The sequence below is a fragment of the Alnus glutinosa genome, chromosome 9 (genome assembly GCF_958979055.1).
Source record: "Alnus glutinosa chromosome 9, dhAlnGlut1.1, whole genome shotgun sequence".
In the NCBI taxonomy this organism is placed as follows: Eukaryota; Viridiplantae; Streptophyta; class Magnoliopsida; order Fagales; family Betulaceae; genus Alnus; species Alnus glutinosa.
The window spans coordinates 10,135,095-10,161,765 of NC_084894.1; the positions used below are offsets into that span (position 1 = coordinate 10,135,095).

Here is a 26,671-nt window from a genome sequence, read left to right on the forward strand (position 1 = left end):
TGAAGCATAGCATCTGATCTAAATTATACAGACAGAGCTTGTCATCTTGTAAACAGAAAAGAACCATTTGCCTAATTATGGGATATTAAGCAATAATCCTCCATGAAAATTAAATCAATTTCGAATAATATATGAAAATTTCCTGTGAAGTAAATGGACAATGAAAATATTAGTCACGTGAAACATCTAACTTCTTCTGGACATAATGAAGTATCTGTGGAATAGAAAACATTGGTTTATCCCCAGATTTAATACACAGTTTTGCTACAGTCAGAAGCCTTTTAAGCTCACTAGAATTATAGTTATTTCCAAGATCTGGATCTATCATCTTATGCATGGAACTAGCAAAGCGAGATCCTTGGACCCATTGGATTAGATCAGCACCTCCCTCTTCTGAACATTGACCAGTAATAAGCTCCAGAATTAGCACACCAAGCTGGAGTATAAGGTTACCACGATCCGGAACGACACATTCTGCAAAAGGATAAAGATAGACAAATACATGTTATAACTGAGAAAGCAATTATGCAAATTTGTTGCAGGTCTGCAGGGGCAAAAGTAGAAGAAATAACCTTCTGGACACGAGGCGTGAGGCACTGTGACATCATTTCCACCAGAACTAAGAAGGCTAACATCAGATAGCTGTGATAAGCAAAGGAAATAAATCTTTCAATCACAATGTTCTGACAACAGTAAGTTTCCTTCAACATAATCTACTTGACGCAAATCTTCTAAAGTTAAAAGTATTTATTAGAACCAAACGGTTAAAGTTTATAAAACATAAGAAACGCGTCCGTACTTTTGCTGTAAAATTTTCATCTAACATAATACTGCTTGAGGTAATGGAGACATGATACATCGGGAGGTCACTGAAGAGTAGCAAATATTCCTGCATCGAAAAAATCAGCGTAACGAATTACTGTATGACACTTGTACTATGCACATACAAGAACAATGCATATAGACCAAATGGTATGGAAAATTCCAATTTTATGTTGCCACTTGGATGGGTATAGTCCAAAGAAAAAGGACTAACCAGAGGATACAACATATTCCAAAGGGGAGACAGAGCATTATACAATTGTCGCAAGTTTATAGGCAGGTAAAGAGCCAATAGTTAGCACAATTGTGAGGTTTGACCAATTTAAAAGGTAGCCATTGTCAGGTTCAACAGAATGTCTTGTTACAAGATATCACATCATATGCTTGTGGTTGAATTCTTAAATTTTTAGTGAAAAGTAAAATCTCCAGCATGTATCTAGATAGCTATCTGATTGCATCTCACTCAAAATATACCAGCTTTAAATTGGTTGGGAATTTTTGCTTACTGAGTTTTTTTGCTCATCCGGTTTGTTTTTCTTTTTCAGGTCCAGAAGAGACGCAATAGGAGGCCAGATACATATTTAGTTGGGAAAATCATGTCATGTCATGATATGTATCTAGTTCATTCTATTTTCAATAAGTGCCTAAGGGCACAAGAGAGATTTTTAGAAACTCTTGTTATGTCATGTTTTTATGACCTTTGTTTCCGCATTTAAGTTCAACAAAGCTTTTAAACTCATGCATTTCTTATAAGTAGTAAGTTCTCTGGTTGTCCCATTTAATGCCTTTGTGCCTCAAAAGTTGTTACGATAACAAACCTAGCTCTAACGGGTTGGGGGTGTTACAAAAGCTCCCACTTATCCAAAGTTCTTTAGAGATCTCACCCACTTCTTGTCCATGTTCACCATTTCACAATATCAATGAGGTCTGGAAATATTAGAATTATTTTTGCAGGTCAAAACTTATTTAGTTTATCAGCAAGAAATTTCAGACAGGGAAAAAGTGCAGGTTAAATCAATCACAGAAGTGTAGAGTTTTTTTATAGGCAGATACATCTCACACATTTGTACAGATTGAACCCATTGCCACAACCTTCACCCCTAGTTTATAGGGGGAGAAGATGCCTGTTTGGTCCAATATTTATAGGGAAAGAAGATGTCATTGGATCCAAAGACCATAAGCCAGAGATGCGTAAATAAACCAAGTGCTATATATTGTTGACAAGAGTAAGATCATATCCATAAAAGATTATGGCTTCTGAATTAGGAGTTACTATTTTTCAATGTAGTAGGCAAACCAAGAGGTGCTCATTGTTGTGGCCTTTTGGAGATTATTAAGGTTTTGACAATATTTCACCTCGGTATATTTTTGTTTTTTTAATATTTTATTTTATATTAAATGGTGTGTAAATAAGCTTGCCCCTCGTCTCATTAGTTGACGTATCCCATCTCCATGCAATCAAACAGATTTCTGGTCTTATTTGGGTTCCTAGAGTGAGGAGTCAGGTGGAAATTTCTATGCCAGATGCCAGATTTTGAGAATGCTCTACCTTGTATGTGATATTTTTTTCTCATGTTCTTGCTTCTTGAGTAAACCTTTAGACCCTTTTGAATTACAAGGTTATTAAAATTTATTTTCCCTTTTCAAAAATTTTCGAGGGGGTTACATTATGTGGTATTTAATTGTGTGCCTTATAAGAAGATAATCTCATGAACTTAGAACTTACCAGTGCAGCTGCTACACCAATGGCTATTTGTAGCCTTGTCCTCCAATTTAAGGGAGTCTTAAGAGGATCTGCCAGGAGCCAATCATTAAAAACAGAATCAGATTTTGCAAAAACAGACAAATTTTGCACCAAAAGTTACCACTAAGATGCTCCTTCAAGCTTCCATTTTCTATGCTGTCAAAAATGAGCACCCTGCAAAAAGTGAATGTGCAAGTTAAAAATCAAATCTGTAAAAAGTAAAAGAAAATTAATAATGCATATTCAAATCTATGCATGCTCTGGATGATAATTAAACGCAACATTTCAAATTTACAAAGTCATACTGTGTTTATGGTTATAATGTGTGTGCATATACATCATGACAGTTTCACAAAAGAACAATAGAGACTAAAATACATTATCAGTAACAAAGCCATTTTGTTGTTAATACATAGAGTAATATCTTGGTGATGCACTGGCATGTATATATGTGACTTACTAAAAGGAAACTTACCATTTTATTGTCTGTGATACAACACCTTATACAAACAAGTAACCCCATTTATGAGGAAAAAAAAGATATAACATCTCCAGATCCAGTTCAGGAGCAAATCAGGAACTGATGAGTCAAGGGTGGGGTATCCAGGCACATGTATTATTAGGATTGGCGAAAAATGTATTTTCACTTGCTTTTGTTTCATTTCTGGAGAGGGTATTACCTTTTCTTTTATTTTTCTATTTTCTTTGGTGCACAGGAGGCTCCATGAGCTAATGGAATGGAGTGAGTAATACCTCAAACCTACTTTAATTGATCTCCCCAAGCTCTAAATTCACCACTGGCCTTTGAATACAAGCAATACTTCTCGCTTTTAATAGGGAAGAAATCCTTATTCAAACTATTGAAAACAAAAGCTAGGCATCAAACCTCTTATTTCCAGTGGAAAACCCTCTGAGTGGAAGAAGGTGGCGGTGATGTAAGCGGCCCAGGAGTTGTACCTCTCTGTAGAAGACGTCTTTTTCTTGACTAGTAACTTCTTTTACCAAAGCAACCCCACCATCTTGGAATCTGGCCATATAAGCAGTTCCATGAGAATTGCAATAAATGATTCTATGAAAACCATCTGTCGCCTTCTTTATATCTTTGTATGACAAGTGCCTCACAAATAATATTGGGCCTGGAATGAGAACTAAAGAGAGTTATACACAAGCAGTCTTGTATATAGTCATCCAAGGAAGAACTTGATCCAACAAAATGCAATAATTGGATCATAACGGTACGCTAATCATTTTTCTGTTTTCAACATATTAAAATAACTTGAAGTAAGACAGCATGGTCTTACATTTTCAAATAACACCAAATGCGCACAAACTATTGTCAAAGAAAAGAAAGAAGAGCAAAAAATGCAACTCTAATATATCGACCAGCAATTGTTTTTCACTTGATGAGGATAGCAACCTGCATCTTATTGGGGTAGCATAATAACTATCTTATTTTTCACCTTCTCAATGGAATCCAATTCTTTATGATCATGAGTACAAATTTATGCAAACATATATTAAAATATAAGTTAAACCTGAATTGCTTCTAAATCCTGTTCTTAATTGTTCTTTTTCACACAACCTTTTAGAATTCCATATCAAATTCGTGCTGTGTCCACCTATAATATCACGTGAAATACCAAAAATTTGATATTACATTTGAATACAGGTTTGTATTCAGATCCAAAAGTGGCGAAGGTCTTCTTCCAGGTTAATAAAATCGAAATCCTCCGCACCACAACAGAGCATGTTCAAGATAATTCAACTGACACCATCAACAATAAAGGAAAACCCACGTACAATTCAATCAATTCAAGTTCACTCGTGGTATCACAGTCAATGAATAAGGCTGAAAGCATAGAATTCTCCCATTAAAGTCACAACAGAGCATTTTCTAGATAGATCAACTAACATCATCAATAACTACTCCACACCCATGTAGAATTCAACCAATCCAAGTCCAATTCCAGCAATTTCACAGACCCAACACCCAATTACACTCACTGAGTGAGCTCGAAAGCACATAACTACCCACATTGTCTGAATCAACAGTAAAAGACTGGCATGATCTAAAAAAGCAGAATTGAAGGTAAAAAGTGAGACGAAATTGAGGTACCGTAAGGAGATTTGTGAAGCCATGGAAGAAGGTGAGGCCCGATCCTGCGGATCAAACGGTCGACGCCCATTTCTGAAAAGTTGGTTTTCTGGGTTTTTGCGATCCAAGTTGAACAGGGTCAACAGTCACACAGTTAAGTCTCATTGCTTTCTTCCTTTTTTATCGTAGCGGAATAGATTCGTTTACTTTTTGGAGAGAGAGAATCATGATTGGGCAAAACGGTCATCCAGTCTGCTAATAATACCCTGCAACCCAGTTAGGCCTAATGAAAACTCCTTAAACTCCATTTTTCGCGTAGTTATCGCCATTGTCTGTGCTTGAAAATACAGGCACTCTTTTACCTCATTCAACAATAAGAAGCCTCTCGGATTCTCTATACAAATATACACATTCGTGCCCTTTCACACATCGTTGATCTCCACATTGTGGGGAGCTTATGGAATGTAATCCATTCCAAAAGCTATACAAGGAGCCTCCTCTACTCAAATAGATTAGTGGTAAAGTTCGTTTGGGATTGAGATTTTGTAAATAATAAGTGTGATTTTAAATCAAATCAAAGAATATAAATTGTTTGAAAACTGTATTTTTTTTTTTCAAAAAAAAAAGAGTGAGTGTAGTTAGGGGTGGCACCGCTTTGTGCCTTGGGGGGCCCAAGGCCCAAGGCGGTCCCCTAAAAAAAACAAAAAAGAAATAAATTTTTACCCATAAATTTTTTTACCTTTTAAGTTTTGCCCCTCTCCCAAAATTTTTTTTTTTTCGATTTGGCCCTCCAAAATCTCAAATCCTAGCTCCGCCCCTAGTATGGTCACATGTATCAACAAGTTATTTATCTATAAATTTGTAGGCCTTGAAAAAGACTTATGTAGGATTCACACTATTTAACTTTGGCTAAGATTCTCCTTACAAGTTGAATGATCAAGAATATGTTTTTAATTAAACCTCAAGATCTTCTCTTTGATGACTGGATATGACCGTGAATGTGGACTCACAAACTATTTATATAGTGAATTGGTGAATTATGCTTCACTATGGTCATTTATTTATAGATTTGGATTTACAATTATGATAGGGTTAGGAGATAAACTAGAGTTATAGTTGAACTAGGGAACCCTAGCCCATTACTACATATTCTTAAGCATAGGCTTGCGTTTTATCCCTTAGGCCCAATTCTTATTTAACTCCACTTAAGCCTTTTAGAATAAATTTCAAGAGTCCAAAGCTTTTTAATTGCTTAAGCCCCTAGAAAATAAATTCCTAAACCTAATTATCTCTAGGTAATAAGTCACATAGGAATCATGTTCCTTTGGCCCATGTTTTATCAAATCAAACAATCCAAATAAATAAATGCATAATCGATGTCGAAAACAAATGGTTTATTTACATTAGCTTAAAGAGTGACTTAAAAGGATAAATACAATTAGCTTCAATATCTGTGACAATATCACACGACACTATTAATCACAATTGATTCCACTAGACGAATATGATTGCATTCTAATATGTATTTTTAAATTAATGAGTTAATCTTCGTGATGTACTTATTTATTACATATTACACCTGAATGGAATAATTTCATAGTTGAACTAAAGCCAATACACTGTTTACTTTGTTCACTACATCTTTTCCTTGATAACCTAATTTAATTACATGATATATCATTTTTGTACCCTGTAAGATTTCATCTCACCTTGCACAAAGTTTCAGTAAATACTACTGAAACGCTCAGGCCTGAACTTTAGGATAATCATTCCCATTAAATCTACGCAAGGAGAATATTCCTTATCACTTTGTTCCATGACAAATGATTTAGATTCCTTATTGAAGAATGTGTTCCCACAATACTACATGCGATCATCCAATGAACAAATATGTTGACCACTGATTTGATTTCAATCTCTTAAATCAAAGTGACATAGACTTTACATTTGAGTTCACAATCTTCTTAGTATTTAAAGTAACTATTATAAGTCATCATGCACATACATAATTCTTTATCACTATATTGAAAGTATGGTGATTCATGTAGTCTGTTCAGTGCATAACATTACATTGATCTTAAACCAACATATCAACCCGAAGCCCTACCTGCTTCTCCTAATCGAGATATATAGTTGAGGTTGACATGTCATAGTCTAGATGGATTTCTTAGTTCCATTTGCGACTATGAACATTTTTTTAAAATATAAATTACAAGGACTTATGATTATAATCTTCTGTGTAATAATCTCATTACTCATACTATAGTCAAATGCAATGTCAATTAGGGACCTTAAACGTATATAATATGAAAATATTCAAACATATATGTACATTTAAAACAATAATGTATATGTTCAATGTTTAATATTATACAATTATAGAAAAGCATTATCAATAAAATTGGAGTTTTGGACACCAATCCCAACACTTGTGACTTTTGTAAGTACTGAACATGGGCTATTCTGTTGGCATTTGAGTTGTGGAACTCCAAGCGAGAGCACTGATAGATTCTTTAGCTGAAATAGTGAAGCTATATATATAACCTAATATTTTTGGTGTTCCGATATCGGTGCTCGAAGCTCATGGCCCATGGCTTGGGTCTTTGGAGATAGCCGCTCGAAACTCTAACGCCAAGTGATGAGGACTCGAGATGGTGCTCAAAGCTTGGAAGCCTAGTGGTCTGTGATTGTGTGATGATTATCAGGGTCCTCCATTCTGGCCAATCTTGGTGACGCCATGGGCGTGTTGGTCACATCTCCTTATGTGAATCGTGGCCTTGCTTGTAGAGGTTCGAAAATAGTTGAGACTTGTCAACGGAACCGGTGCTTGGAGGTTATTTTCAGAGCAACTCAGTGATTAGTTGCATTTTGTGGAAGCTTGTTTGATCAAAAGGTTGTTAGCATATTATCAAACTAAAATGCTAATTTATAATATAAGTAGCGGAATAATTGATCATAAATACCTCCAGCCATTCTTTACTCAAACGTATGAAGAAACCTTTAACAATAATCAGAAATTCTGCAAAAGAAATTTAGAGAGAGTCTTCTGATCTATGCTTATTTGAATTCATATTGATAGAGTACACATGCAGTGTTTTTATAGGCTAGATCAAGGACCTCTTCAACAATGTTTGATGAGTGATGGCTGATTTTTCTCCTCCCAATCAAGGAGAAAAATCAGCACATTATCAGGATAAGTGATTCCCATGATCTACATGATCTCCCATGATCAGATACAGTTTGAAATAAGTCATATTTACTGATATGCCATTAGGGACATTTATGTAATTTCTAACATTCTCCCACTTAGCCTTTATGACACATAATTCTTTATTTTGTTCCGTTCTACAATATGACTATTACTTTATTTATTCTAATAATTTATTTATTAGCATTTTACTTTATTATAAAACTAAAATGCTAATTAATAATATAAGCAGTGGAATAATTGATCATAAATACCTCCAACGATTCTTTGCTCAAATCCTTTTGAGACAGTTTTAATATTCTTTGTTTTCTATCTCTATGAATCTCTATGCCAATGACATAAGATGTTTCACCAAAATCCTTCATTTAAAGGAGACAAATTCAGTAATGATCAATGTCCTCGAAATGCATTGGAACAAGAGCAGATGAAGAACATTCCATATGCATCTGCAGTTGGCAGCCTATTGTATGCACAGGTTTGCACTAGACCTGACAGATCAATGGCAGTTGGAATGTTGGGTTGCTTTGATATTGACCTAGCATTCCAACTGCCATTGCTATGTCAAGTCTAGTGCAAACCTATGCATACAATAGGCTGCCAATTGCAGTTTCCGTCCGGACATTTCAGCAACACGTCTAGATGCTCTTCAGAGTTTCAGAAGAATCCAGCGTTTCAAGTGCATCCGTGTGGACGACGTGGCAATACTGTCCGGATGCCAGTCAGTGTTAGACAAGTAAAAGGATTTCTTTCGCAGACACAGATATAGGAAGACAGCTGCAATCGTCCAGACGACAGGCCTACACCGTTCGAAGGTTATTCTTAATAAGGCAAGACGTGGAGAAGAATTGCAACCGTTCGGATGTTAGAGCAACACTGTCTAAATGCCAGTCCTTGTTATGGAAATTGCATGCTACTGAAGTGCAACCATCCGGATGCTAGGGCAACAACCTCCGAACGCGGCCTTATTCAGGAAAGAAAATCAGCACTTTTTGGAAAGCCGATTGCACAGCTAATCGTCCGGATGGCCTCATCTTGCTTCTGGACGCTGCCTAGAGAAAATTGCATCAGACTCGATTTAGATCCTTTGTAGCCTACAAATAAAGGCATCTAGGCATGTATTGTTTACAGAATTCGGTATTGAATGCTTTAGAGTTTAGAGAGCATATTTTAGGAGTTATTGTGCTGATCTGTTTGCTTTCAAGCCGTTGCCGTTGTGCTGTTGCTGTGGTTGTCAATTGAAGTCTATCTTAGGGAGGAACCTTAAGGTAAAAGAATCTATAGAAGACCCCTTTAAGTAGGAGACTTGGTTGTGAGGCATTCACGTTGGGTTACGTGTTAGAGTGCTAGATACGATCGTTGCCTTAGGTATGTGAGTGTTACTGTCTATGTACTACCTTTGTCTTCTGATAGTAGATTTCCTAGGTTTGGCTGCTCCGGATTGGTTTTTCTTTTAACTGAATTTCCACTTAGTTAACAAAATTATTGTGTTATTTAAATTCCATGTTTACATTATTTTGTTATATGTTGCACACGCATACGGTTAAATTAGAAGTCATCTTTATTTTTCAGAAAGTACTATTCCAATGCTAAATGAGAATAATTTTTCTGAGTGGAAAGAAAAATTACTTTTCTATTTAGGGTGTATGGAACTTGATTTGGCTCTCTGTGTGGACGAACCACCCACCCTCACGGATACAAGTACGCCTTTAGAGATTACGAAGCATGAGAGAGGGAGCAATCTAATCGCCTAAGCCTCATGTTTATGAAGTCTCACATAACTAAGGGCGTTAGGGGTTCTATCCCTGGATGCAATAAGGCAACAAAGTTCATGCAAGCCGTTGAGGAGCAATTTGTAAGTTCCGATAAGGCATTGACAAGCACCCTAATGAAGAAACTCTCAAGTAAAACTTTCGACAATTTCAGAAGTATGCGATGGCACATTATGGAAATGAGGAACATGGCTGCTCAACTGAAGTCCCTAGAGGTTGATATTTCTGAGTCCTTTTTAGTTCATTTCATCTTGAACTCTCTCCCTTCTAAGTACTCTCCTTTTAAGATATCCTACAACACATATAAGGATAAATAATCAGTGAATGAACTTCTAACCATGTGTGTTTAGGAGGAGGAAATGCTAAAGCATGAGAAACCACAAAGTGACTCATGATAAGGGAAAGTACAAAAGAGGCAAAAGTGCCTCATATATCAGGAAAGATAACAAGTTGTCAATCAAGAAATATGACAATAAGGATATTTTTTCTTTTGCAAGAAAAGTGGGCATATGAATAAGGATTACCAAAAATATCAAAGATGGTTTGAAAAGAAAGGAAATATTATATTTCTAGTATGTCATAAATCTTTTTTTTATTGAGGCTCCTTGTAATACATGGTAGATTGATTATGTTCTACAATCCATATTGTTAACACAATGTAGGGTTTTCTCAACACAAGGAAACGAGTAAGCAATGAACAAAGGGTCTACTCAGGCAATAAATTGTTTTCTCATGTGGAAGCAGTTTGGACTTTTAGATTAATTTCTAACAAAGGTTCCTTAAGCTTGCATGGCTTATCTATTAGAATTGCTTGGATTAGGGTGTTTCGATGTGTTCCCAGCTTGGCATCTTAAATGATTGGAACAGGATGGGAGGCTCGAGCTTGGAAGATAGTTCCCGGAACCAAGTACCGGTTTTCAAAACTGTGTAGGCTACTAGGGATGGAGTACGTAGTCGATTCGGCTCAGTGGTTGGAGTTGGCCTCTCAGAAGAAGCATTCTGCCTGTCTGTGGAGAAACTTTGTAACACCAAAGTGGTTCCTTTTTCTAAATCTCCTCGTCGCTTCATTTATTTATTTCTTTTTGTCTTTTTTTTTGGAAAACTTCACTTATAATCTTTGATCTTTCATCACTTTTGAAATAAGGTATCCAAACTTTAAAATGTTAAATGTATTAATTTAGAGTATCCATCTTTCAATTTTTTTCAATTTTAACCATTCGTTATAATTTTTCGTTAAATCCTATCAAAATTTTAAAAATACCATTGTATTTATTTTTTTTAATTTTTTTTTAAAGATTCAAGCAAGTGTATTTTTGCGAATTCCGTTAAATTCTGACTACTACCTAAATCCTAGCAAATTTATTTATTTATTTATTTTTGTATTTTACATAGAACTTGACGTGGTCTTCTATTCCATACCCATTCCTTTCGTTGTGGAAGTTTCTAAAAAGGGATTGAAAGGGAATGCTCTTCCCCTTTGTTTTTATTTCTGTATAAAGAGAATTAACAAAGCACCTGCGTGCACTAAAGCCAAGCAGTAGCGTGCATATATAGTAGATGAAACACAATCCATCGTTGTTATTAAAACAATTCATTTTGGGGTCAAAAAGCAGATCCAAAGAAGATTTATGCCCATCCCACTAACCCTAAGTACAAAAAACTGAAAATGAATTTATTAAATAAAAAAATAAAATCACTTAGGATTGGTGGGATGGAGTGGGATGCTGGTGGGAACACTAGCATTTCCCATATATTAAAGCTACGTTTCTCCGTGCACATGCTTTTGTCAACACAAGTGGCCATAGGAAAATGATTTGTGGGGACATTTTTACTGTCCCCAACAGGCCTTCTGTATTAAAAAAAAAATAAGTTTTAATATAAAAATGTCACATCAAAGAACATTTTTGTGTAGGTGTAGTACAACGATCAAGTCCCGTTCTCTGCTAAACTAGACCTACTCATATGGATCCTCCTCTGCAAAGGCATCAACTGCATAAATCCTTAACATCTTGTTTTTGAGGAGGCAAAAGAAAACAACCAAAATAAATAAATCTTCGAGAAACTCTTTTTATTTATAAAGCCGAAGTCTACATAATATTAATATCTCTCTCTCTCTCTATCTACCTCTCTCTCTCTCTCTCTCTCTCTCTCTGTCATCTTGTTTTCATTTCACAGCTTGCACACTGACGAGATCGGTGTGCCCAACCTTCTTCCTCATAGTATTAACCAGCTTTGTAGCATCAACTCCATCCCCAATCACCTCCACGCTATCTTTCTGCGCTCCCAAGCCCACAAAGTTCACCCCTACATATTGCAAATCAAACGTATATAATTTCGGTCTCCACTACTCAAACACGTACATTTCATCATCTTCACCATTTTTAAACACACAATAAATTCATGATTTTCAGAGTATAATCCAAGAATCAATATATATATATATATATATATACTAACCATTTGCTTCAGCTGCAACCTGCAGTGCCTTTCTCTGACATTTCTGGCAATTCATCTGCACCTTCATCACAATCTTTTGCTGCAATAAAATTAGACCATAGAAAAGGTCATGACATGCATTATATATGCATATTTTATGAACCCAAAAGAACAAACAATTAATCTCTAATTGCAAGTGATATATATATATATATATATATATATATATATATATATATATACACATACCTTCATATTGGCAATTTTATTTTCTGTCTTCTCCAAGAGCCAAGAAAATAGCAGATCCCACGATTTCTTATGGGAAAACAAACAAGAACAAGACCTTATATAGATAGAGCCCCAAACTTCTCCATTAAGGAAACTATTGACCGCGACTTCCTATGGCATTCAAAAAGTCATACCACAAGCTATCAAGTACTACTCCTAGCTTGAAGAACAAGTCGTGCTAATTTTGCATTAACAAATTAAGTGATTTAATTTGTTTGTTTAATTACTAAGGTCGTTGTTCTAGGACTTTCCTGTGGTCTTTGTCACTTCTGGGCCAGATTTACAAGCCGTGTCCCACAACATGTGACTCATTACCATTCAATCAAGTTTCACCATTAATTTCAGAACGACAATTCAAACCCACCTTCTTCTTTTTTTTTTTAATCTTTAATTTGAATCTGTGGACTTATCAAAGCTACAGCCTATGCTTTGAGTTGACTTGGTATTAAATGGAAACTTGCATAACAAGCAAACTTGAATTTCTGATCCCATTTATCTCTCTCTCTCTCTCTCTCTCTCTCTCTCTCTCTCTCTCTCTGTGGAAACATATGTTGGAATCAAGTCATCACAAAAATAGTTTAGTACGTAAGATACTTAATTCCATGTTTTGAAGCAAAATGGATTGTTGTAAATTCTGGATATTGACTGGGTGGCCGGTCAAGATTTTAAAACTTAATTAATGTCTAATGCAGATTTCTACTCATATATATATATATATATATATATATATATATATATATATATATATATATATATATATATATATATATGTATATTGTGTTTTAATAAAAATTTCCAGATTCAGGGAATTCTTCAAGTTGCTTGTGAGTAATTTAGGATAGTCAGCACTTGATTTTAAAATTGAGACATTATTCCTATATAACAGTTGTGCAACAGTTGTGCAGGAATTAAGAGACATGGTTGGGTCCCACATGATGGATTCCACCACATGGGTCCCACGTGAGACCCACCTCTTGTCTCTTGTCTCCTGCACAACACAACTGTTGTGCAGGAGACATTAGCTTCTAAAATTACCATTATATATATATATATAAGAAATTATTATTTTGATTTGACAGTAATTTTAAACAAGAGGAACACAAAAAAATAAAAACATTCGTTTTAGCATTTTTCTTCCGTAACAAATTATACGGATTAGGATCCTTTACAATTATTTGTCGAACTCGGACCCTGGGCTCAGTGCCTCGTCGAAGACTTCGAGGCTGTGCATGTTTTGGTCTCACCTTCCACTGATTTCGACTCCTGTTGGATCTCCCATTGATGAGGGTCTCTTCTTTTTTTTTTTTTTTTTTGTAAAAGCCAAAATTTTGAGGACCTTGTTTTGGGCTTCGGTGGTCAAGTAGACCATCCCAACTGCCGAGACCATGCAAACAATCCGGGCATCCTTTGAATTCTGACTGTCTTTGGTGCCACGGAGGTTCTGAGCCACGGCTTGGTAGACAAGGGAGAATTTGACCGAGTCGGGCCTCGGCATGTGGTTGAACAGCAAGTTGCTGAAGTTCTGGCCCATTAGTGTTCTGGCTCAAGATTTTGGCCAAAACCATTCCTTGCACAGCGCCTTGTGTCCACAGCACTGTGTCTCCCTTCTTCCTCCGAGGTGAACTAGTCACCGGAAGCCCATGCAAAGACCTAGATACCGGAGACGACACCACGCTCTTCGACGTCACACCTACCAGACCCGAACTCGACGTGGTGCTCTGCAGACGAGAGGGCTTCGTGGAGGAGGCTTCTGGAACTTGTTGGAGTGTCCGGATGCGAGCTCGGTATTACACCGATAATCGCATCTCTGTGTTTTCGTTAAAAAATTCTCCACTATCCGATCTCTTCAAGACTCTAGAGGTAAAAGTGCTGGTGGAAGAGTTCAGCATCTCTCCGTAGTGGGTCATTACTCATTTGCTCGTGAACAACCCAAACAGTTTTGCCTCCGCTCACTCTCGTCAGACCGTCTTCGCATATAAAAGAACTCCGATCATCAAATCCGGATATAGCCGAGCCTCTTGCCGATATCACCATGCAAACCCTTTCCAAGAAAGGCCTGGGCTACGATTTGTTCATCCTCGACAACCATGGCTCGGTAGGTAAGAAAGGCACTTCAGCGTGTCGCCGTCAAAGCCCGGTTATCTTCTTGGATCTTCTGGAGACGGGCTTGATCTCCTACCAACGATCACCATCGGCCAGAAACTGAAGATCTGTTGTACATCCGTTTAGCCAGTGAAGGCCATCGTCAATCCTGCGTGGTGGCAGATCCTCTGTCAACTGACTCGGAATCACCGGCAGTCAGGCCAGATTGGGATGTTCTCCAGCGTCAGAAGAGGAAGAGCCGACTAGCCGAGGGGTTCTTCCGAGAAGAAACCGGGAACCGAACTGATTTGGGGCCTACCCATCGGGTTTTTCTTGGGCCGACCCAAACTCTCCTTTCTTCTTCTCTGTATATTTTTTGTTTGTCTGGGCCAACCCATTAGAACGAATTGGACTAGGCTTAATCCCCCAAGCCTAAGCCAATCGACCTGATGCCTTTTTTCTTTTTTGTATAGACTGTATGTGTTGTAGCCTTTCACGTGAACTCAAGACCTAAAAAGTGGATAAATTTTCCAAAGTTTCTATGGTTGACATGAATGGTCAAAGCTGCATCTAAGAAACCTCCAAAATTTTCACACCACTCAAGGCAGAATCATATATGGGCCATACGACAGTCTCTAAAAATGTAGAAAAACACAAGTTAAATCAAACGTATCTGGTATATACGACGAGGTCCAACATTGGTTTGATGTGCGTTAAAGCAAGCTCGAAATAGATGGATGTGGATTAATTCTAGCAAACTTCAAGTGTAGACCACGAAGTCAGAGATCTTTGTCTATTGATGAATAGAGATTTTCAGATTTGATTTGATCACGCAGTCACCGTTGTGGATTTTTTTTTTCGCAAGAACGATCTTTCGTTCCCACAGACGGCGCCAAACTGTTGGTACAGTTTCCGGTACGGTGATGTGTTGTCTTGTGATTCGTTGCCTTCCTTGTAATTAACTCTCCTCGTAATCTGCAAAATAATAAACGGCTCGTCAGCTCGTGGGGGTGCCGACCATACCCCCACTCCGATGCCTAAGTCAGTTCAAACTATTTATTTTTTGGAGAGTATCAATAATCTCAAAGCTTAGAGAATCTGCCTGTTCAAAATACCTGACGTAGTAGTCTTATTTATAGACTCACAGTTCACAGTTATGAAACTACTGGAGTGCTTGGAGCATAATCTAATTAGGAGTCTGAATCCTAGATCACATAGTCTTTTATCTTATCTTTGTAGAATTCAAATTGGGTAGTAGAGTCCAAACTGGATATAACACTCTCTTTAACTAATGTCATTCTATTAGGTACCTTATCCCATATTTGATGGGATAGAAGTCTATCTTGATATATTTGGGATATGCGGCTTTTTGGAGATAATGGATGGTCTTATACTTAAGTCTAATCTGGCCGGGTCAACCCGATGGGCTCAGCCCCCGATACTACCTTAGGCCCACGTGTCTTTGGAGCTGATTATTTCTCCAACAAAACTTCACCTGGATTTGGATCGCAGGGGAACAATCACATCACATATATGGATAACTCTTTCCGATTTCCATCGTCAACATCAAATTTAAAAAAAGTATTGAGAAAGAAAAAAAGGCAACTCAATTTTATACTTGTTATGAATTACATAATTAAAGGTGTTAAAAAAAATTTAGTGGTCACATGTATCGACAAGTTATATAAAAAAATAAATAAATTTGTAGCCTTGAAAAAGGCTTATAGCATTCACACCAGCCTATTCAAAGTTTATCCCAATTTTTACTTATTTTATTTTATTTTATTTACTCACTTTTAAAAATATCATACATCACATTTTCTAAATATTTCTCTATTCTATTTTAATATTCTTTTTTATTCAAAAGAGATTAAGAATAAGTAGTTGGAGAGAATCAGAAAATAATTATAATTATAAAAAAACAACGTTTGGCTAGTCTACACTACAATTGTAGCCAAGCCATAAATTACAAACGATAAATATTAAATAACAACTTCTTTGTGTGAGGAACATGAAAGAGATTAGTCAAGAAAAAAGATTTGTAAGGAAACATACAAAAAAAGAAGTTATTAGTTTCCAACGTTAACACAAGACAAAAAGTATTGAGATTTTTCTCATTCTCTTTTCAACTATATATTCTCATTTTCCTCACTTTTTAATAATATATATATATATATATATATATATATATATATATATATATATATATATATATATATATATTTTAAAAAAAGAGTAGTTAAAATAAAAAACTGATTTTTTTCCGTTAGGATTTGGAAAAGGCAAGTGTGAATGCTCATCGAGCCTGTTTGTTAAAATTTATTTATTTTTCTTTTTATCTTTTGATTTCAAAATAGAAACATTAACATACAATTTAAAAGACAAAATACTTGCAATTATTTTCACTTTTATCTTACATAAAAATATGTTTTTAGAAGGAAAAAAAAAAACACAAAAAATATTTTCAAATCACATTAACAAACAGATGTATAATGAAACATTTGGAGCTTGTTTAGTAAATGGTTGTAATTGTGGAATATTTGTTTGAATAGTAATAAAAGTGATTGATGTGATATAAAGTAAAAAAAAGTTTGGAATTGTTTTATAGAAAAGTAAAAAAGTTTTATTTTGTAGTTGATTTTTTTATTTGGATAATAATAAAAAATTATTGATGTGATATAAAAAGTGAAAAAAAAAAGAAAAAGAAAAAATTCTCTTTATTTGACTTTTTTGAGAGAAGTGAAAAAAATAGAGGGGGAGTGAGAATTGTTTGCCAAACAAGCTCTTGGCTAGTCTACAATTGCTCTCCATTTGACTTAATCGTAAGATAAAGTCAAGTCAAGATGTTGTAAGTAACTGAGCATGTTGACTTGACTTCATCCTCCACCCCTAAAAAGAAATTGAGAGCTACTATTCCATAGACCTGGTTACGACCAGGCTGACGTGGCACTGTTAAGTCAGCCTGCCACGTTAGCTCAATTAAAAGAAAAAGGAAATGATACCCTGAAACCATTTTTGAAAATTCTCAAAACATCCCAAGAATGCAAAAAACTTCCGGCCTAAATTTCTTCCAAAATCTCCCTCTCTCAAGCAATGCTCACTGTACATCGACCACTATACGCTGCTCACCACCCACCGTATGCCGCCGCCAAAGAGCACCACGCAAGGAAAAAACCATTACAAAAAGGTAAGAAAGAAGAAGAAAACCATGTAGAGAATAGAATGAACGGTGGGGTTTTTCTCTCTCCTTTTTTTTTTTCCGCTTTAGATATGGGTTTATTTTTTAAAATATAATGAATTGAACGATGGGTTTGTTTCTTCTTCTTTTTTTCTTTTTTTTTTTTTTTTTTTTTTTTTTTTTCCCCGATATGGGTTTGTTTTTAAAAAATAATGAACTAAATGGTGGATTTTTTTGGGTTGTAGAGGGCGGAGGATGTAGACGCCCTAGCCATCATGGATTGAAGCTGCTTGTTCCTCCGAGTAAACTTTAATTTCTCTCATTTTTATTCCACTTTTGATTTCTTCGACTTTGAAAAATCTGGGTTTTAGGCAGACCTGTGAAATAAGTTTTTTTTTTTTTTTTTTTTTTTTTCACATTTTTTAGGGGTCACTTGGAAAGCTGATTAACAATTTGGAAACTTGTGGCAAAAAAAAATAAATAAATAAATTGAGAATTGAAATGCCTTCTAAATAGGGAAAAGCTCCCTGCACAATAGACCTGTTGGTTGTGCAGGGATCAGTTCCCTATTTAGAAGACATTTCAATTCTCAATTAAAATGTGGTGTAAGGCAAAGGTCAATGTGCGGCGGGCCCTTGATGGAAAGAAGTTTCTGACTACAGCTGTGGTTGAGCATAATCATAATTTAAGCCTAGGCAAAGCAAGATTTTTTAGATACAATAAGAATTTAGATTCTGCTGCGAAAAGAAGTCTTGAGCAAAATGTTAGAGGAAATACAGAAAAGTAGCTGTTGAAGAGAAAGTAGATGTTGACACAACTGTTGTCAACAAGGCTGCACATAATCATCAAGATCACAACGCACTGCTACCACATTCTGGAACTTTCCAAAGCAAGGGATCAAATCATGCAACTCCTCAAATCATGGGATCCAGTCGTGCTGTCCAAGCCATACTCTCTCATCCGTGTGTCACTCCTCAAACTATGGAACCTGTCGAGACAATCAGCCACATTAGGAAAGAATCATTGTGCATAGCATTCTCTATAATAACCAAGCTTTGAAAATATATACAATCAGTATCAATTATTTTCATGGTATCAGAGCCTTGGGCACACGCCAACCAAACATCCTCCATGGCCTCCTCAAACTCCACTGGTCCTTCCTCTTCTTCCACCACAACGCCCTTCATTCCTAACTTCACCCAATTCATATCTTTGAAACTTAACAGCAACAACTATCTCATGTGGCAATCTCAAGTCCTGCTTGTTCTGAGCAGTAATGACCTCTTAGGCATTATTGATGGAACTGAGCTGTGTCCACCACAGTCCCTAACCAATGAGCAAGGCCAATCCACTATCAATCCAGAATATACTCTTTAGAATAAAAAGGACCAGTTCATATTGAGCTGAATCTATGCTACCTTATCCGAGGTTGTCCTGGCCATAGATTATGGCCTGAACACCTCAAGGCAAGTCTGGTCTACCTTGGCAAGTAGATTTGCCTCCCAATCTCAATCAAGGATCTCTCACATCAAAAGACAATTGCAGAATCTGAAACAAGGTTCTTTGACCTGTTCAGAATTTCTTCGAGCTGCAAAGGTCTGGGTTGATCAGCTTGCAGCCGTGGGACGACCTATTGATAATGAAGATTTAATATCTTGCATCATCAATGGCCTCAGTCCCACCTTTAATTCATTTATCACATCTACATTTTTATCACTAGTGAAAATCCCTTGAGCTTTGAAGACTTTAGGGATGAACTCCTAAATCATGAAATGTTGCTTAACCAGCAGCATGCTCTTGCTACTGACTCCTTTGCTATTGCCTTGTTTACTCAAAGAACAGGTACAAAGCCGCCTCATCAACTCAATTTGAAGGGAAAGATGCTTCTGCAGTTCAACACCAAATTTCCCTCTCATGGCCAGAATCCTAGATTCCCCACAAATGGCTTTCCAAGAAACAGTCATCCTCCCTACAGACATAGATCCAGCATGCAAATTAACTTCAACAATGCAAGAAGTCCCAACTTCCACATTGGTGAAAGCTCCAACCATGCTGCTGCCACTTTCAGCAGCCCTGCATAACCCAATTTCAGCAACCATCCTAGAGTTCCATGCCAAATTAGTAGCAAAACCAGCCACCAAGCATTAGATTGCTTCCATAGGATGGACTTATCCTATCAAGGGAGACATCCTCCTCCACAATTGGCAGCAATGACATCACAAACCAATGCTGTCAGTGAAGATCCCGAGTGGTTTGCTGATAGTGGTGCAAAAGCCCACATCACCAACAATCTGAACAACTTGAAAATTCAGCAGCCTCTTGAAGGGAATGATATAGTTGAAGTTGGCAATGGATTGGGCATCAATATAGACAATGCTGGTTTAACCTTATTACACACACCTAAATCTGTTTTTCATCTTAACAAACTCCTTTATTGTCCAAATACATCTGCAAATTTGATTTCCATTCAATGCTTTTGTGTTGATAATCACTGCTATTTTATTTTAACAGCCACTCATTTCTTTGTGAAGGACATGCTCACCAAGGCAACCCTCCTGGAAGGCAATACTGAAAATGGACTTTATCCCATGCGATTCAAGAGCTCACTCAAGGCTAGACATGCTGCAGTAGCCTTATTAGGACTAAAGACCTCCTCTCTCATTTGGCATTTCTGGTTAGGACATCCCTCCAATGATGTTGTCTCTAGAGTTGTCAAATCTTTTAAGCTTCCTGTTTTGCATTCCAATTCAGATTCTAATAAAATGATCCTTTGTGATTCATGTCAACTTGACAAAGGGAAAAAGCAACCATTCTCAGCATCTAATAAATAATCTTTAACTCCTCTGAGCCGAACTCATACAGACATATGGACTTCACCAATCATTTCAGTAAGCAGCTATAAATACTATGTTGTTTTCATAGATGAACACTCTAGGTACACTTGGTTATATCCATTTAAGGCTAAATCTAATGTGTTTGAATGTTTTGTTAAATTCAAATTGCTTGTGGAAAAACAATCTCCTCTTCTATCAAGCAACTCCAATTCGATGGAGGTGGTGAATACACCTCATCCTTCTTTCAATCTTTCCTAACAAAAAATGGGATCATTCATCGAAAGTCTTGTCCCTATACATCACAGCAAAACGGCCTTGCTGAAAGAAAACTGCGCCATATCCTTGAAACTGGTTTAACCCTCTTGGCTCACTCCCATCTATCAAATCAAATCGGTATTGGGTTGATGCATTCCTCACCAGTGTCTACCTCATCAATCGGCTACCAACACCAACTTTGTATAATGACAGTCATTTCTCCAAGTTACATAAAAAAGAACCAAACTACCAACAACTCAAGGTGTTTGGTTGCAAATGTTATTCTCTGCTCCGTCCCCTTGGCCTTCACAAATTCGAATTTCGGTCTAAACCATGCATATTTCTTGGTTACTGTCATGCAGGATACAAATGCCTTGATCCCATCACCAATAAGGTCTACTTGTCACTGCATATGGTTTTTGATGAGCTCACATTCCCTACAAAAGATGAGGTACCATCTCAAGTCAATGCCACTAGTGATCTACCCTTCATACTCCCTGTAAGTGCCTCATCTTCTGATTTGCATCATGATTCACTCACACCTTCTGCAGATGCGCCCACTTGCAACACCCTTGAATCACCAATTTCCTCCATAGCTGATTCTATCCTACCTCCCTCTGATGCAGCTCATTCTCCTATCCCTTCCACTCATATCTCTGCCACACACCCGAGCCTTGCTAATGCTACTACTTCCAATTCTACTTCACCACTCCCAAATGCCACTGCTCCCTTATCTCCCCTCAGTGAATTTGGCCTGCCTCATCAACACCCTGACTTAGTCCTTCTCTCTCCTTCTACCCAAGAGTCCTCTTCCTCTCCTTTCCCTATCCCAGCAGTACATCCAATGACCACCAGAACTAGAACCGAATCTCTTAAGCCTAAGACATTTCTAGATTTTCACTTCTACCACACCATCTGATACCCCTTCAAATCTTTTCACACCATTCTTCAAGAATCCAAACCCTCCTGTTTCAGGAAAGTAGCTGGTGATCCTAAGTTGTAGCGGGCAATGGCTGTAGAATTTTTCAGGCCCTCAGTTCTAATGGAACTTGGACTCTTTATCTTCCCCCACCAAATAAGCAATAAATGGGTGTATTGTATTAAGTGAAAACTGGATGGTCTATGTTATGTGCTTTCTTATATGAAAGGGGGAAATTCAAGGAAGAAGATGATAAACAATGGATTAAGGCTCTTCGAGAGGCCTATCTCTCCTACATAGGGCTGAGAATGGGGCGGGGGGGGGGGGGCGGGGATGGGGTTTTTTTGCCCTCGCCCCGCAGAGGTGCGGGTTCCCCAAAGGGAACCCGCACCCCGCAGATTACCCCCTGCACCCGCACGGGGAGGGGGGGGATGGGGCGGGGTTGCAGGGCGGGGATCCCCGCGGGTTATGATGGGTTATGGAATATAAAACCAAAGTTAGAAATTTTGAGCAATCAGATCTCATAGGCTCACAGCAATGCATAGTAAGTCAAACCCAGAAAATTTCCGATCCAACAGAAATAAATCTAAACAATAACCCATGAAACAACAAAGGATTTAATAAGACATTGCAGAGATATATCACTAGAAAAATACCTGCCGAGTGACGACTACAGGGGCCTTCCTTTCCCTTCCTCTGCTGCGGCCTGCCGGTGTGTGACGTGTGTCTGTGCGTGCGGGGAGGGCCGGTGACTGGCGACTGGTGAGGGCCCATTCTCAAGACTTAAACATAAACCCAAAATACCGATAATCATCCAACAAAACATCACAAATAAGAAATCTAACCCACAACTCAATAACCAATTGAAACCCACAATTTCAAACCCTAAATCAATTTTTTTTTTTTTTGAAATGAAACCCTAAATCAATTGAAAACAAATAATGAAACTCACTTTTGGGAAGGGAAATCCACCAAATACCCAACACTCTCTCGGTGTTTGCGAGTGGAGACAATGGAACCCAGCACTTCGCGACTTTGTGGGTGGTGGCCGGTGAGCGTGGGCAACTGGACGTGGGCGTCGTGGCGTGGGCAGCTCTGCAGCTGGGCGCCATTCACTGAAGACCGAAGGTGAAGAGTTTAAGACACTGAAGTGAAGAGAACTGAGAAGTGAGAAGTGAGATTTTAGGATTAGGTTATACTTCCGTCTTTCTTTTCCCCTTTTCTCTCTTTCTTTTTTTTTCTTTTTTTTTTTTTTTTCAAGACCTGCCGGGCGGGGCGGGGACCCGCGAAAATTCAAGGGTCCCCCCCGCAACCCGCCCCGCACTGCGCGGGGGGGCCAAAAAAAGCCCCGTGGCCCGCACCATGGGTGCGGGTTTTGGGCTCTACGAGGTGGGTTGGGGCGGTTTCTGCGGGGTGGGGCGGGGCAGGTTTCGCGGGGATTTGCTCACCCCTACTCCTACAAACCATGGGCTCTTCGAGAGGCCCGAACTCTCCAAGACTAACTAGATCAATATTCTCTCATTTCATGCCTTCCTTCTCCATTCTATGGGATTTTATAGGAGAGTCCCTTCTGCCACCTCATCCCCTTCTGGAGCCTTCTTGCTAACCGAATATTGTTAGCTCCTAGATACCTCCAGCTCACTACCTTCTAGAATACTCCTTATACCCATTATATCCCTTACATTGTCCTTCCTTTCAAAGCACCTCGCCCTTGAGGTGCGGTACAAAAGAAAGAAAAATATAAACCAAACTTAAACATAACAATCAAGAAGCTACTAATGCAAAGAAAAAAGACCCAATGTTGTTGGCCAACACAGCACCTATGTCTTCATTGGGGTAGTAATTTGGAGCACATGAGGACCAGGCATGAGCAAAGCCCAACTCATGCTGCTGGCGAGTGAACGAAATACCAGACCAGCTCATGCCCCATGGGCCGCCACCTGGCCTAAACCCATTCGCAATCCAAGAAGCCTGGAACTGTGCCAGCACACTGTTGCATCCATGGCACGTAAGCAACCAAAGCTCTTGGCATTGCGGTATGTGAGAACAAGCTACATGGACTCCATAAATGCCTTAGTCGAGTTGGTGACAACTGCTTCAATGAGCTTTCTTTGGAAATGCAAATGCCAAATCCAGGAAACCAAATTGACCATTTGGAACCACCTAGCTCCCTCTCTATTGGTCTTCTTCCAGAAGCCACGTTCAGTATAACCACCCCAAAGTTGAAATTTGCAGGCGTCTCAGAATCTTTTACCACTTGATGAGCTGTATCGATGAAACTGGCATGACCAAGAAGATCCACCAGACATGCATAATGCTCAATTGTAGGAATCAAGGAAAAGACAAGGTTCATGCTATCCAAATATCAACGACCCTTAGTCACTAGAGCAGCATGGGTACACCCACCGAGAAAACCAAAGAAAGTGTTCCAACCAGGTTGAATCCCAATTTTCTCAAGTTGGGTGAGCAGTCTAATTGCAGCTTTACCATGTCCATGCATAGGAAGCCCAATATTCTCAATTTCCGCCATCGCTATGAAGACTTCCCAGCTGTGAACCCAACTCCCTAATTTTGAGTATATATCGAACAATGCGGATCCCACAACAACATTGCCAGCTGGCCCAAATCCACATTTCTCGACTATATCCCGAACCCAATTCGCATACTTTTCTGCACCCAGTGGGGCACAAGCCGAAAGAATGCGCACCAATGTAACGCCAGTGGGCCCCATCCCTGGAATGTGCATGGTCGTGAAGAACTCTAACGCTGCCATTGGTGTATTAAGCTGAGCATAGCCTGTGACCATTGTGGCCCATGCTACCACATCCTTCACAAGCAACTCATGAAACACGTCCCCTGCTGACTCCATATCCCTACTCTTTGCATATGTAACAATCAACTCAGGCCACGAAACCACATTCCGCTAAGACATTTTATCAAATATTTTGCGCCCACAAACCAATAGCTCACATTGCACATACATATCAATCAGAGGATTGCCAACATACAATTCAGTAGCAAACCCACCAAACAAAATCATCCGTGAATGAAACTGCTGGCCGAAATTCACATCAAGCACTGCACCACAAGTCTTAAAAATCGCAGAGAAAATGAACGACACAAGCCCAATACCCGCTCTGCTCAACCCATTATACAAAACAACAGACTCAGAAAATGGTTCGTGAAAAGCGTACCCACAAATGAGAGCAGTCCAGAGGAAGGGGTTTGCCTTGAGAGAAAAAAAAAAAAAGGAAAGTAGAATAGTTGGACGAGAATCCCTTTCTCTGCATCAAACAAGAGGATGCAGTGGATTCGACGCGCTAGAGTGGACCCACGACTCGCTGCTTCGTCATCACCGTCATAGGCCAACGGACTTGCTTCCCTGCCAGTGCAGCTCTAGTGTTGATATGAAACAATGGAGTTGCTGTTCCAAAAGGATATGGAAGCTTAGAAACCAGGTCAAAAACCTGACGAAGTGGAACAAGACTAAAAAGGACAAGGAGGCTAACTAGAAATAAAAACCCAATCATCCACACCAGGCCTGGGTGCTTAAAATCTCCCGCTTGGGTACCCGGATAAACAACCCCGATGAGTTCAGCCTTTTGCTCATCCAATGCAATCAAATATGAATCAAAACCCCTTCCGAAGGCAAGGCCATAGCAAGCAACGACACCGGTCTGAATAACCGCGTTTTCGTGCCTGGGTAAAGGCTTAATTGAAACCCCAAGCATGGACAAGAAGCTAGTCCACGACTTGACGAAAAAGAACCCGAGCATCCCAGCAGAGACAGTGAGGGATTTGATGATTCCGACTGTCAGATTGAACTTGTGCGTGATGATAGAGAAGAGGGTCCCTAACACGGCGCTCACTGCCAACTCTTTGAGCGTATCTGCTCCCTCCAGTCAGGGACGCGATCTCGATCTCGATTCGCTGGGTCTCCTCCATCAATGGCGCAAATACCGCTACGCTCTTGCCCTCCTGACCCATAAATTTTGCCTTTGGTGCTTGGGCCGAAATCATGAAGATTTGAAAGACTATAGGGGAGGTGATAGGGTAGCCGGAAAGATGCCGGAGGCCTCTGCCTCCAGATTTTGGAACCTGTCCCTTCCTCTTCCACGAAAGGTGTCGAAGGTCCCTTCCTCCAGGTATCGGCACCCACAGAGTCCGCCACCAAGGGGACTTCCAATGCCAACAGGGATTGAAAGCCACAATATGTTTTAGAGTATGAGAAATTCGCCAGAAATTCACATGAATGTTCGAAATCCATACCTCCGCCCGTTTGGTCGAGTGTTGAAACACAAAGGAGCTCCAGATTTGACTCAGCTCCAGCCGCTGCGTCTCTAACAACTGAGGCCACTCTTGGAACAAAGATTGGCCAATTTTGAGAAAATGGAATTTAGCATCAGCAAAAATCACGTAGGTATGGCCGTTAAGGTGCCTGAGGTAGTCAACTGCCACGTAGCAGCTAGTTGGACACCCTGGATACGTAGCTTCCAGGCTCGTCACGTCCTCTGCTTCGTTCATGGACACGTTGCTGCAACTTCCACAAGAGAAAAATGCATGAGTCATGTTATGGCTTCCATCAACTTCTCCAGCCGAGTCGTCAGCCGCTGCGTCTTCGTCGTCTTCCACTGGCTTCGATCTCCATCGGTGCTTCCAGACGACCAATTTCAACTCAACCGACCTGTCATCAAACTAGAGCTGCGCCGTATTATCACAACCAACCAGAGTTAGAAGTGGCTTCTCCACACTCTGCTCCATCAACGCCAGCACAAGCTGCTCGTCCAAGGACTCAATCTTTGTGGTAGGGTCTAAACCCTCATCGTGTAGGACGCCAGTTGGAGTGAGATCGCCCAAGCTGTTCATCGGCTGCTCGAGGATGCTCCATAATAAGCATGTATACGAGCCGAGCTGGGGCGAGTAGTGGTTGTCCAAGCTCGGCTCGTTGAGAAAATTTATGAGCTCGAGCTCGTGACGGGTATTAGATATGGAGCTCGGCTCGGCTCGCCAAGAGTAAAATCATGTCCAGGCTCGAGCTCGA

General features: G+C 39.0%; 3 protein-coding genes and 1 long non-coding RNA gene across 5 annotated transcripts; all 4 read right to left on the reverse strand.

Annotated features, from left to right (window-relative positions):
• Positions 1–85: 85 nt before the first annotated feature.
• On the reverse strand, positions 86–5,113 carry LOC133877947 (probable receptor-like protein kinase At1g49730). Of its 2 annotated transcripts, none has more exons than XM_062316407.1 (7): positions 4,683–5,113; positions 3,453–3,593; positions 2,688–2,740; positions 2,549–2,616; positions 800–889; positions 573–642; positions 86–474 (listed from the first exon to the last, which is right to left on the reverse strand). In XM_062316407.1, exons 1-7 carry the CDS (start codon positions 4,703–4,705, stop codon positions 170–172), a joined length of 750 nt encoding a protein of 249 aa, XP_062172391.1. In that variant the 5' UTR covers positions 4,706–5,113; the 3' UTR covers positions 86–169. The 2 variants fall into 2 exon arrangements, with proteins under 2 accessions (XP_062172391.1, XP_062172390.1); XM_062316406.1 differs by having other exon boundaries at positions 3,453–3,702; positions 4,683–5,110.
• A 6,568-nt stretch (positions 5,114–11,681) lies between these two features.
• LOC133878529 (heavy metal-associated isoprenylated plant protein 47-like) lies at positions 11,682–12,479 on the reverse strand. Its single transcript, XM_062317089.1, has 3 exons — positions 12,324–12,479; positions 12,096–12,174; positions 11,682–11,942 (listed from the first exon to the last, which is right to left on the reverse strand). Exons 1-3 carry the CDS (start codon positions 12,327–12,329, stop codon positions 11,803–11,805), a joined length of 225 nt encoding a protein of 74 aa, XP_062173073.1. The 5' UTR covers positions 12,330–12,479; the 3' UTR covers positions 11,682–11,802.
• A 5,869-nt stretch (positions 12,480–18,348) lies between these two features.
• LOC133877133 (uncharacterized) lies at positions 18,349–22,828 on the reverse strand. The gene is made up of 3 exons (XR_009901663.1): positions 22,583–22,828; positions 22,287–22,412; positions 18,349–18,610 (listed from the first exon to the last, which is right to left on the reverse strand). It is a non-coding gene; the product is annotated as an uncharacterized LOC133877133 (long non-coding RNA).
• A 1,167-nt stretch (positions 22,829–23,995) lies between these two features.
• Positions 23,996–25,361, reverse strand: LOC133876748 (pentatricopeptide repeat-containing protein At5g44230-like). The gene is made up of 2 exons (XM_062314994.1): positions 24,966–25,361; positions 23,996–24,553 (listed from the first exon to the last, which is right to left on the reverse strand). The coding sequence occupies exons 1-2, from the start codon at positions 25,359–25,361 to the stop codon at positions 23,996–23,998; spliced, it is 954 nt and encodes a 317-aa protein (XP_062170978.1).
• Positions 25,362–26,671: the final 1,310 nt, after the last annotated feature.

Bases quoted from the DNA above. Each gene is read 5' to 3' on its own strand.
- LOC133877947 (XM_062316406.1), bottom strand. From the start codon at position 4,752: ATGGGCGTCGACCGTTTGATCCGCAGGATCGGGCCTCACCTTCTTCCA. The intron at 643-799 runs GTACGGACGCGT...TGCTTATCACAG, and splicing joins ATGAAAATTTTACAGCAAAA to CTATCTGATGTTAGCCTTCT. The intron at 475-572 runs GTTATTTCTTCT...ATCCTTTTGCAG, and splicing joins TCACGCCTCGTGTCCAGAAG to AATGTGTCGTTCCGGATCGT.
- LOC133876748 (XM_062314994.1), bottom strand. From the start codon at position 25,361: ATGCTTGGGGTTTCAATTAAGCCTTTACCCAGGCACGAAAACGCGGTT. The intron at 24,554-24,965 runs GTGGGTCCACTC...AAAATGTCTTAG, and splicing joins TGATGACGAAGCAGCGAGTC to CGGAATGTGGTTTCGTGGCC.
- LOC133878529 (XM_062317089.1), bottom strand. The intron at 11,943-12,095 runs GTTAGTATATAT...TGCAATATGTAG, and splicing joins GGTTGCAGCTGAAGCAAATG to GGGTGAACTTTGTGGGCTTG.